At 35.5% G+C, this 12,688-nt stretch overlaps 1 protein-coding gene across 2 annotated transcripts in view; it reads right to left on the reverse strand.

Annotated features, from left to right (window-relative positions):
* DENND5A (DENN domain containing 5A) overlaps nucleotides 1-12,231 on the reverse strand; it is a 51,417-nt gene extending 39,186 nt beyond the window's left edge. Inside the window, exons 1-4 of one of the 2 annotated variants that reach the window (XM_023522929.1) lie at nucleotides 12,081-12,231; nucleotides 11,191-11,300; nucleotides 8,934-9,591; nucleotides 1,913-2,100 (exon numbers count right to left, since the gene is read on the reverse strand). In XM_023522929.1, the coding sequence (XP_023378697.1) occupies nucleotides 1,913-2,100; nucleotides 8,934-9,591; nucleotides 11,191-11,300; nucleotides 12,081-12,216 (1,092 nt within the window). In that variant the 5' untranslated portion in view covers nucleotides 12,217-12,231. The remainder of the gene's footprint in view (nucleotides 1-1,912; nucleotides 2,101-8,933; nucleotides 9,592-11,190; nucleotides 11,301-12,080) is intronic. The other variant, XM_023522930.1, reaches the window with a different exon arrangement.
* Between the last annotated feature and the right edge of the window lie 457 nt (nucleotides 12,232-12,688).

A 12,688-nucleotide genomic window follows, 5' to 3' on the forward strand; every position in this document is an offset into this window, starting at 1 on the left:
AAAGGTATTCTATAGTCCCATTGTCATCGCTCCTTCCCAAACAAACCACAGAAAGAGGCAAAGGATGTGGCAATGATGGGGAGTACTGCAAGAGTGGAAGCCCCAATATTTAAGAACAGAGTAAACTTTGAACTTTCTCAAACAACCCACAGTTTCTCAAATAATCCCACTAAAAAAATTGTTCATCTCCTAGCAGCCTCTCCATATACCCACATGAAGCACACAAAGAACAATGCTGAGAGATCCTACAGTGAACAAAACTTGCCCCAAGTATACAGGAAGCTAATATCAAAGATGAAAATAAAACTGAGAAACCTGGCTTCTTGCCTAATGACCTCTTTATAAGATTATATGTAGCATGCCTTTTTGGCTTTGCACCTTCAAGCATTTTTTGTTGTAATTCTCATTTTGACTTTACAAAATTATAATTAGGTTTACTAGGAAGATGTATCAATATGAAGTATGCATTTGTTTAGAGCAAAAAAAAAAAAAGTTCCCCATTCTCCAACCTTGGTACCTACTCTTCATGTATATTTTATTAGTAGACAAATACAGATAAAAACTCAATACTCCAACTCACGGTTTTCTCCATCATTTAGATCTTTTCTTCCTGAATTAATCTTGTTCTACCCAAAATAGCACAAAGCTCTACATAATCAAAAGAGCAAAAGGGGTGGATATGAAAGAAGCTACAAAGAAGACATTTTAATTCTAAAACCAAAGGAAGAAAAAAGAGCAAAGAGATGCATTTGACTACAATTTAAATATTACAGGTGTGATCTAATTATCATTAGTTTTATCAGTCACGTTGCCCAGACATGCCCAACAACATGAATGCTCAGATCCAATTCCACGAGAATGCTCTCTTCTTTGGAGGTCCCCTTACTCATATGCTTTGGTTACACTCAAAAAACCTCCCTTCTCAAAAAAAAAAAAAAAAAAAAAAAATTCCAACAGAGGGAAGAAACAGTCATGTTGACATCGTGAGTGTATATTCCAAAGTCGTCTTCCTAGGCCTTTCTAATGACTAAGAAATTCAGAGTAGGAAAGCCCTCCTCCTAGCTAGTTTCTTACCAGTCACAAAATGACCTAAAAAAGTAGACCAGTTCTATTGGCAATTCTAGGAAAATAAAAAAGTCTTATTTCTAACTATGCTTTAAATCTATTTAGAATGAAGTAGGAAATAAACATATAAATATATATCTTTAAACAATTCTTTTGTATTTTAAACAACAGGAAATAAGAGCAGGCTACCTTCACAGCAAGAGAGGAAAAGCATTCTCTCAAGGCCTTCCTATCTTAAACAAGGAAAGCTTTCAAGGCAGACTCAGTATCACAAGAATCACCATGATCAGGTCAACTTTTACAGATCAAGTGTGACCTATAAAAGGAAACCTTCGATTTATTAATACACGTCTGATGACCGGAGTAGTTATAAAATTATATCTTGTGGGATTTCCTTAAAATAAAGGGGGCAGAAGATATAGATATAAAATATAATTTAACATGTATAATAACTATTGAAGCTGGGTGATGAGAACACAGGGATTCATTATGCTACTCTTTTGTGTATGTTTAAAGTTTTATATAATAAAAAGATTTTCTAATAAATATTTTTAAAAGTATGTAAAATACTGTATTTGAAAAACTGTATGTGAAAAACTGTGAAAAAGGTAATTCATAACTATATAAACAGATACTACAATGTATGTATGTCAGGTGATAAAGATGACAAGTGGTGCTGGAATGATACAAGCTAAGCAAAATGTTGTTTTTACTTTTTTCCTGGAAAGTTATTAATGGTCCTCAAATAAAAGAAAATAAAGTTGGCGATACCACCCTGCGCATATCCCAAAGCCCTTCTCTCCCAAATCCTAGATTGGGGCCAGAGGCCGCAGCACATTTCTCTCACCTCTTGAGGCAGCTCCAGCTTTGACCGGTCATCCAAGCCATTGGAATGTAAGCCCATCAGGTATGGAACAGGAGCATCTAAGAAATGTAGGAGAGAAGCCGGGAGAATAGGGACATAGACATGCTGCCACTGGAAAGGAAACATGAGAGCCGTAATTGTCTCTGCCACAGTCATCAGTCTCTGGTAATCTAGGTCAAAACAAAAACACACACAAACCAAACAGTCAAAAACGAGGCACTTGCTTCCCAAATAATAAGTTAAAACCTTCAATACAATTGCACATTTAGAAAGGATCAAAAGAAACTTTAGCAAGGGCATGCACAGAATGTGATTCCTTTGTGGGTGTCAGAGAGACAACCCAGAGAACTCAATAAATCACAAGTTGAAATATGCCCTTCGCTCACACACACAGGTCTCTGCTTGTAATAAAATTTAATATGAAAATATAATAAGTCATAAATGGCACCTTGCTCCAAATACTAAACCAGAATGTCAATGTAGATTCTCTTAAGTAGAAAGAGAGTGAAGAACTAGAATGAAATGAAAAGGAATAGTAGTCTGAACCTTTATTGAGTGCAGAAGCCAAAACAGGCTCTTTTACCACTCAGATGTCTGTATTCTATAAAGAGCTGACGTGACCTTTGCCTTTAAGATCAAGCACAAAAAACCACCAAGCCTACAGAAGCTGCTTTTCCACACTAGCTAAGTCTGCCCTCCACCTAACAATCTTTCCTGAATAAGAACAGTACAAATAGGTTATTTTAATATCTCCCTAGATCTTGAAAGACCCAGAATATTGAGTTTCATGACTTAAAACTGGTCAGAGACCAGTAGAGGGGAAGACTTGTGCTCAAAGTTTAGCTTTTTTGCAAAATGCAATTTCTAGACCTGTTTTATTTTTTAAAGTGAGTAATAAATATATTGGCAAAGTCAATAAAATGGAAAAGGCAATTCATAATTGCCTTAAAATTGAAACTAAAAAAATTACTATTCAAAAATGGTATGATGGCTTCAGGCATTTAAGGGACAAAGTAGAAACATAAATTTTAAAATCATATGAGTAATACTGTTCTGGAATGACTGATTCAAATGAGCTTTCGTAAGGGTTAAAGTGGTTTCATGCATTAAAACCAATCCCACCATTTAAACAAATCACAGCTTGGTTCATAAGTAACAAAAAGCTTTCCAGAAAATGAGGAAGACTGAGTAGAAACTGAACAGAAGCTGGTATGTTCCCACTAGGTAGAAGTTTAACAAAGCATCCTACCTTTGCTCACTAATAATGCTTTGAAAACTGACTATCAAGATGAGGCCTCAATTCTTATATTTTCAGCTCATTTTTATAAATATGAATGTCTATAAATAAACCCATTCAAGAGCAATAATCTTAAGAATCTCAAACATCATAAGAATTTATTCTAAAATTCAAAATTAAGATGAATCGAAAGAATGTAAGAGTGTAGGAGAAAACCTTCAAGTGATATTTAAAGCTGAATGTCTACTCTTACTATGTTCTACCACTAGTTCGTAAACACATATTTTGAATAAATATTACATTGAATAATCCCTCCTTTTTCAGTGTACACACACACACACACACACACACACACACACACATACACGGCATTTCTGGATTAAAAAATAAATAAAAAAGGCAGGAAGTACCAGAGGCCTTTTCAATCGTGAAAAAGACAAAAAGCTTCCTCTTTCCCTTACCCAAAGTCAATAAAGCAGGTGCTTTATGTGGTTGGCTGGCACATCCGCTCAAGAATAGTAACATCTCACAGAAAATCAACAGACACTCTTGATGAAAGGAGTCCCTCAAATGCCTTTGTCATGAGGCTTCCTGGGCACTGGACTACTCCTTCCAGTATCTGGCTACAGTGTCTATGAACATTTTTATCATAAAAAAGAGCATGCTAGAGTCTGAAGGAAGGGGCTTTCTCTGCTCCGTAAGAGCAGGTTTTTCAAAAGCACAGAAGTCTAGTTCTGGTTTTCCCTTACTTTTCAGGATGAATCTAATTTAGTATCTGAAACTCAGCCCTCTATTTCTGCTACAGCAGATAACTTTATTTGCCTCAGACTGAAATCTCTGAAGAATTCCTTGCGATGCACTTAAAACTATAGGACTGTTAGAAACAGAACACTTTTGGAGGTGAGAGAGAATCTCTTTCAAGGCTAAACTGCTTTCCATTTATGTGGTTTGGTTTTATAAATATCTGAAATTTGAGATTTTATAGCCTTTCTGATCTGTGAGTTGTAGGTTTCTTTTTTCTCCACATTTTTATATTTTACAAAAGCAACAACCCACCTTGAAGGATGGCCTAATAATGCCTCAGCAATATAGCAATCTGTGGTACGGACACTAGGATGCTAACCTCCAAGAGGTGTAAGCAACAACGCATCTCTACACACCAGTATAAACAATTAGTACCTCCTTTGTCATTGCCAGTCTCTGTGTTCAAAGTTCCAAGAAGGTGAAACCAATAAATAAGAAGCAGCTGAGGGTCATCTATACCCAAAGCATTTCAGCCAATCAAAATCAACTGAAGACACTTCAGCTCCAGGCAACTGTCTGGGTCCTCTCACCACTCCCCCGATGTTTAATGAGCAATTACTTTCAACAAAAGGAGATAATGCAAAACACAGTAGGATTACAACCACCACTAAATTGTGAGGGGATAGGAATCAACTCATTTTTGTGACTTGTCTCTGTGCAGAGAAAGATAAGACTTGAGATCACTCTACAGATAGTCCACTCCTAAACAAACTTCAGGGCAGTTCCTGCACATCAGAAACTGCGTTATAAACTACTCTTGCATACTTGCACTTCTGTGAAAACCATATGAATAAATTTCTCATGTACTCTTTGTTCTTAGGAAATAATCTAATCTCTAGTTCTAATATCTCCAAGACATATTATTAAATGAAAGAAGATATAAAACAATAAGTATGTTCCCGTTTGTGTTGTTTTTTAAAAGTATACATGTTGTATATGCATAACTATGTCTGGAAGGAAACAGTGGTAATCTCTCTGAAGAAGAACCAGGGGCAGAGATGGGAGTCTTACACTTCACTACACACCCTTTTGTAATGTTTTAAACTTCTACCATGTGACCGCAATGCTTTCTTCCAAGTTTTAATAATATATTTAAAACATATATGTATGGTATATTAAAATTAATTTTAATATATCATAATGTGTATGCATAATTAAAAGATTATTAAAATTAATGCATGTGTGTACTCACTTAAAAAATAGTGCATTGTTTAAAAATATTTGGGAGGCGGGCATTAAAAAATATGAGATCGCAGAGGTAGGATTCTAGATCAAAAAGAAAAGGAAACTTAACTTTCTCTTCATTATTTATCCACATATTATTTATTTGTTTTTAAAAAATATTATTTTCATTAGGAATACACAAGAAATTTGATCTATGGCTACCAGAGAAGGGAGACAGGGAAGATTTCATTTTACTTCCTTTGGAATTGATTTAAAAAAAAAAAAAAAAAACTATCTCTCTATGGACCAAAGAACAAATATTATCCAGTAGTAAATAAATTGATCTACACGAATTAAACACACACACATACACATTGCTTAAAACTGCAAGTTCAGTCACTTAAAGGCTTATTTTAGAGTTGTACAATTTCACCTGCATTCCTTTTCCCTAATACCTCTTTCCTATTCAGAAGGCAGGACATACACTGGGCAATAACAAGTGTGACTGGTGACAGCATGTTTTTGGAGAGCCAGAGAGATTTTCATCCACATAAGGTCTTTGAATCATAAATAAAAACTTTTTCAAGAAAACCAACCTGAATTGTTCAAAGTGCTCTATTAATAACAGAGAGCATAGCCTACATCTAATAAAAGGTCACTCCATTTTAGCCTCAGCTATGCTCGACAATGCCCAAGAATATTTTGGAAAAAGCCTTTTCTTGAATGTGTGAGCGTGACTTTTTGGGTCCTGAGTTCAATTTGATTCTACACACAAAAATCTTCTCAATTACCTTCAAATCTCCTTACATTCTTATTATGGATACAATAACCCATATTCTGGGAAATATAAGAAGGAGCTCTTGTGGAAAAATGTCACCTATCATATTTCTGGTTTTAAACCTCCTTTTCCCAACTCTAAACATCCACACTCCATCATAGGTGCCTAAGTGCCACTGCACCTTCTAACACCCTATCTGGTTTGGAGTCCTCCTCTCTACTCTGTTCTAGTCTTCACTATTCAATTATGGCTCTGTTTTAAAATACTTTTGCCAAGCTCCAGTCAAGAAACAGTAACTAAGAGAGCAATATGATCTGTCCAAGTCTATCCTTCACCCAGAGATAGAAGTCTGAAACTTCATATTTTAAACCAGAAGCTGAATAGTGAAGGCTAAGGAACCACATTCAATCTACAGATGCTTTTCATTTGGCCTGTAGTGTTTAACAAAAATGCTATTGCCAACGTTTAAAAATCAGAAATTTAACATAAAAAATCTGGGTCCTTGTGAAAAAATTGGAAGATCTAGCAATATTAGGTCAGCTTTCCCACAAGGAATTAACTGGAGCTAATTAGTGGCTGTCCACTTTAGATGGGGTATGTGTTCTTCAATTCAATGTACTCTCCATTACTTCACCTTCAAACTAAATCCAGAACCCAACCATTTCATACCACTTCACTATAACCTGTTACCTTCACTGTCACAGCCAATATCATCTCTCACCTGGATTATTGCAACTGCATCCTAACTATACTCTTTGCTTTCCTTCATATCCCCTTTCAAGACAGCCTCTTAATACAGTAACTATAGTGTTCTTGTTAATAAGCATAAATTATTAATTCATTAAACAAACATTTATTGAGCACCCATATATACCATTATTCTAGTGCTTAGAATACATCAGTAAACAAAAGGCAAAACTCCTGCTTTCATGGAGGTTAAACATTATTCTCTTGCCCATGGACCAAATCTGGGACAATATGAGCATCAAAATAAATATAGTAATGTATAACCTACTGAATAATTAAAATCTGTGCATACAATAATAAACTAACAAACAAAAAAGATAGAATGTTCTTCCTCATAGTAAAATGTCGATTAATAAATACAGATGGAGTTAGTTAGAAAAATCACCATTTTGTAACCTACATGGTAATAACTGATTCAGACTAGAATCATTAATGGATGTTAAAGCCATTAGGCAAAACTCTGAAGAGGAATAGTATATTTACTGAGTTTCACAGTATCTCCTCACAAATTATTTAATTACAAAGGGGAAAAGGATAAATTTCCAGTTAACAAATCTGGCAGACATCATCTTAACCAAGTGACCAAATTAACATTACCAAAAAATGGGACAAACTGACATGATGTCCCTCCTGTGTTAAAAATAGACATTATGTACCTACTCCTATAATGCACTGAATCACATCACTTCTGTGACATTCCAGCCAAAATTTATAGCTTGACTCTAATCATGAGAAAACATCAGACAGATCTAAACATAGGAACGTTCTACAAAATACCTTGCCTATACTCTTCAAAAAAAAGTCAATTTCATGAAAGACATAAGGAACTGACAACTAAAAGCAACGCACGTTATGGACTAGATCCTAGATAAGGAATAAAAAAAATTTATCATAACAGACACTATTGGACAATGGTGAAACTTTGAATACAGTATTGTAACAATGTCGAATTTCCTAAATTTGATAATCATAGTATGGTTACATAAGAAAATGTTCTTATTCTTATAAAAGAAAAGCTGACGCATTTTGGAGTTAAGGGACATGGTGTCTATAATGACTCTCAGTAGTTCAGTTACATTCACACACATACAGAGACAGAGAAAGAGAATGATAAAACAAATGTGGCCAGTGTTAACAACTGGTGAATTGTTCTTCCAAGAGTTCTCTGAATACTTCTTGCAACTCTTTCATAAGCTGGATAGTATTTCAAAATAGTCAAAAAACTTAAAACCTCCAATGACTATGCATCTCAGAGTAATAAAGTCTTTACAATGGCCTAGAAGACTTTGTATGATCTGGCATCCTGTTAAGTCTCTAACACCATCTGCTACTATACTCCTGCTCTTTTGTTCCATTCCATTCACTCAGCTTCTTGAACAAAGCAAACAAGTTCTTGTCTTAAAACCTTTATACTTCATGTGTTCTTTGCCTGGAATGCTTTTCCCACAGATATTAATATGGGTCACTCAGAGAGGACTAATCACTCTATTAAAAATTGGAACTTTCCTTCCCTAAATACCATTCTCTTCTCTGTTTTATTTTTCTCCATAGACATTACGATCACTTTACATATTATAAATTTTATTTATTTAATCACTTCTTCTTCCTCACTAAAGTTCCATTATAGGAAGAATTTTTACCTGTTTTGTCCACCATTGTATCTCTAGCCCCTGGAATAATGCCTGGTATACAGAAGGCTCTCAATAAATATATAGCGAATGAATGAATTTTATGTTGCTTATCTGGCTCACTTTATAAACATTTGTTTCCTTCTAATCTACTTTTTTCTTCAAATCTGCTGCTCTCATTCACTTAACCTCTCATTTATAAAAACAATTTAGTTATAACAAGCAACAGAAAGAAGCAATACATCCTGATTTTTCTCAAATATATTTTATCAAAAATATGAAGGTTCACTGTTTGTGAATCCTCAATTTTACTGTCAGACTGAGGAAGGGGAAGAAACCTGCAAAATGATAGAACAAGAATTGATAGAAAGTCAGCTTCCTATGACTATCACCTCCTGTCCCTCTTTTCAACATCAATCAGAAGGGATATCAGGGTTCTCCTCCCAGACTGGAGAGCCCAGCAGAAGGCTATGATGATAGGCAATTAGAAATGATATCCCTCTCATGTCCGATTGGTTCGCAAAAGATCTAGGTTTTCCCCAAATTACAACAGCTTATGACCTTTACAGTCAGCCCCACTGTATCTGATTTAGGAAATAAGGGAGGCCCTATGCAAGGAAAGAGCTCTAGTAAGCACTAACTTACGCTGTGAGTAGAGCAGGATTTGAAACTCCAGAAGAGCACAAGTAAAGAGTTGAAACACATTCTCCACCCCGAGCAGTTCAAAGACCTCTTTGACAGGAAAGTCAAATAGGGGAAGCTCATTGGTACTTGGTCTCTGGCAGATTATTGGCCCATAGACTCCAGAAAACTTCAAGGACCGGCCAGGAGGTGGGAGTGGCACCTCATAGAGTACATTGTATATGTAGCTCTCAAGGGGCAGTGGAGGGGGCTGAGGTGAAGTGACTGCCTGGTGAAGTTGTTCCAGCACACTACGACACGCTTTCATGAAGGACATGGGCGTGATGAGGCAGATGCACTTAGAGACATAGAGCGTGTCCCGGCTAATGTCGTAGGAGTTGAAGCGCTGCAACTTGGTTCCAGGAGTGCCTTCACCATCCTCCATGCCACTGTGGTCTCGGCCATCAGCAGGGTGAGCATGTAGGACATCATATTCAGCATTATGCATGTGGTAGAGTGTCTGCATTGCACTGCAGATCTGTTTGCTAGTCACCTCCTCATAAAATGTGAGGGCAAACCCAAATGTCCGAGAGCCATCCTCCCTGGTGATAATAAAGGCATGGAACTGAGGCTCCCTGGGATCAGCCTGGGTCTTGAATGCCAGCCCCTTGGGCATGCATAGCTGCAAAAGACAACAAGGAAACAAGTGGTGAGAACAGTCACTGCTGACCCTCTTTTCAGAACACCATCACTATTTATTTACTTTACAGAGCACCTACTGCAGTGAGTGTTTGGGATATCAAAATCAACACAACAAAATAACTGCCTTAAAGATATTCCATTGTAAGACACACACATAAATAAAATGATAATGCAGTTATCGGGGCTATAAAGAAGTATATGCAAAGTGCTAGGGGAACAAAGAGCAGACGACTCAGCCTAGGAACATCAGAAAAGGCTTCATAGACAAGATTATGTTCATGAGGTAGACAAAGGAAAGAAGAGTATTTGAGGGGTAAGAATAAAATGCACAAAGATAAGGAGATAAAAGAAAGCTTGGAGAATTTAGGGAGGTGGATAAGCATGACAGCATGTATTGAGAGATGATGCTAGAAATATATCTAAAATCCAGACAGATACAACTTTCTACCTAAAAATAAAGTTTTAGACTATCAGCTTACAAAATTTGTCATCAATAAAACCTTTGTTCATAGAAAAAAAAAAAAAGAAATGCTCATTTCACATAAAGCAAGGAGATGACATAATCAGGATAAAGATGTACTTTTTCCACTTTAACTCAGATGAGTTATATAAAGAAATCTGGAAAGCTGATCGAACTGACCTGAATCAATCAGTCTCCATTTTTCTTTTACATAAACCTGACTATACAAATGAACTACCAGCAGCCCGAGTTAAAAAATACAAGGACCCACATTATGTTAATCTATTAGCCTTGAACTTGACTTCCCAAAGCCTAGGTGTTTCTAGAATACAGCATGTTAAAATGAAAAAAGCACTGGACTTGACATCAAAAAACTTGAGGCTAAGATTCAGTTATCTCATCTGTGAAATAAAGATTCCGCCTACCTTATAAGATTATTGTACACATCAAACAAGATCATCTTCTAAAAACTATAAAAAGCTATTAAAAATTAATAGAGGCAGTACAAAGATATGTTTGAGAACAGAGCTCTGGAACCAAAGTAGGGTTTTCAATCCCCAGCTCAATGGCTTCTTAGCCATGTGACCTTGAACACATTACTTAACCTCTTTAGATCTTAGTTCCTCATTTATAAATTATGTATATGTCTGTGTATATTTATTTAATACTATCTACATAAGGAGTATTATGAGGATTAAATAAATTAATTCATGTAAAATGCTTATCACAGTGCCTAGCACAAGGTGAACCTTCAATAAAGGTTAGCTTATTCATTTTTCTATGTCTTATCTAAAATTATGATGAAATAAAAATATCCATTTCTACAATATCACTCAGATATATACAACACATTGAAAGAAAAATGATTTAACCTCACTATTCATGTAATCTCAATGCTATAAGCAACCAATAGCTCCGTACCACAAAAAAAGTTCACTGACCCATTGCTATGTATTTATTTGACATAATAAAAACAGACTGTGACTTTTACTATTAATATATGTATTCTGAATATTTGGTATGTTGATCAAAAATGCAGAATCATGAACATTCTGCATATAACCCCTTTTGCAAAATTTACTTTGTAAATTCTCCTATGTGTAGTTAACAAATACTAACCATTCCCACTGCATCTTGGTCAAAGGGATTCCATTCTACATTCTCAGGATATCGTGCAAGGACCTTAGACTTAAATGTTCGTCTCAATGGAGTCTGTTCAAAATTTTCTCCTGCAAAAAAAAGAATGAAGTAAATCATCTCCACAAAGTCCCTTGAAATCACAGGGTTATGAATGTCTGAGCTTGATAGTCCAGCAAGGTAGAGAAATGAAGGCAAAGCAAGGTACAGAAATGCCAACCATCTAAGAACAGGAAAAGTATTAACGCTATTAGGTAAGTAAAAAAGCTGAAAAGTTTAGCATGGTTAATACTGGACACAACAACCTATCATTTTTTTCATTAAAATGAAAATGATTACTACAAACTCAATGGTTAACCTTAATGAGAGAAAGAGGAGAAAGCACAAGGAATGATAAAGGATTATATCCAACTCTTTTTTTCTTCTGAAAGCCACATTGAGTTTGCTTAAAGTCAACTGATAACAGTAGAGAAGCCTAAATATTTTTAAGTTCTGAATAAAGTATGCATTTCTATGATCTCTGAAAAAATACAAAGGGACGAAAATATTCAAGAACAGTAAGAAAGCAAATTTCAAGGTAAATCTAAAAAAGCTATTTTGTCAATTCAGAATCATTTGAAATTTCTGAAATTCTCCTTTGTTTTCCCCTTTCTCCTCCTAAAAACATTACAGCATATTAAAGTAAGAGCATTATAGTGAAAAGAGGAAGAACCAAAGAACCCACCACCTAGAGGAATACAAATGCGAAAAATCTACTAGTCAAAAAAGGCACAAGAAAGTTAGAAGGTCAAAGGGTACAAAATGTCACTGGAGAGACATATGTAAGAGCCACCAGAAAGCTTTGGATATTCTCAATTTTGTTTTGTTTTTACCTTCAGTTGTACTGGCAATGAAAGGGCTGGCACCATCCCTGGCTTTAGAAGCCTGTATATACTGGCATAATGCTATACAACAAATGAAATAACAGAGTGTTATGATAAAGCAGTGAGATTCAAATTTTTTGACCATGACTCCAGTATGAAACAAATTTTTCATCATGAAGCAACACACACGATAAGTATATATAAATTTACCTAAAACAAAATTTCACAATACTCACCTTTACTATGTGATGCCCTCTCATAATTTCTCTTACCATTAAAACCAAATATGTTAACTGCAGACCTACTAATAGTCACAATTCAATCTGAAAAACATTACAACAGTATAATCAGATGACGAGCTCAACAGATATCAATAAAGTGCTTTATCCAAAAGTATGCTGCCTCAAATATTGCTTTTCCTAAGGGGTTACTGAGTGGGGGACATATTAAATGTGCCTAAATATTTCAAATAAATTTAGTAGGAGTCATAGATACATATGTAGGAAACACAATCAAGGACAATTCAACTGAATTCTATACCTATTTGTTGAATAATCATGTTACACAAGAGCCTTAAGTATTGTGGGGGATAGAGATGAACCAGACGAAGCACCTAT

This window comes from Pteropus vampyrus, unplaced genomic scaffold (assembly GCF_000151845.1).
Source record: "Pteropus vampyrus isolate Shadow unplaced genomic scaffold, Pvam_2.0 Scaffold366, whole genome shotgun sequence".
Classification (NCBI taxonomy): Eukaryota; Metazoa; Chordata; class Mammalia; order Chiroptera; family Pteropodidae; genus Pteropus; species Pteropus vampyrus.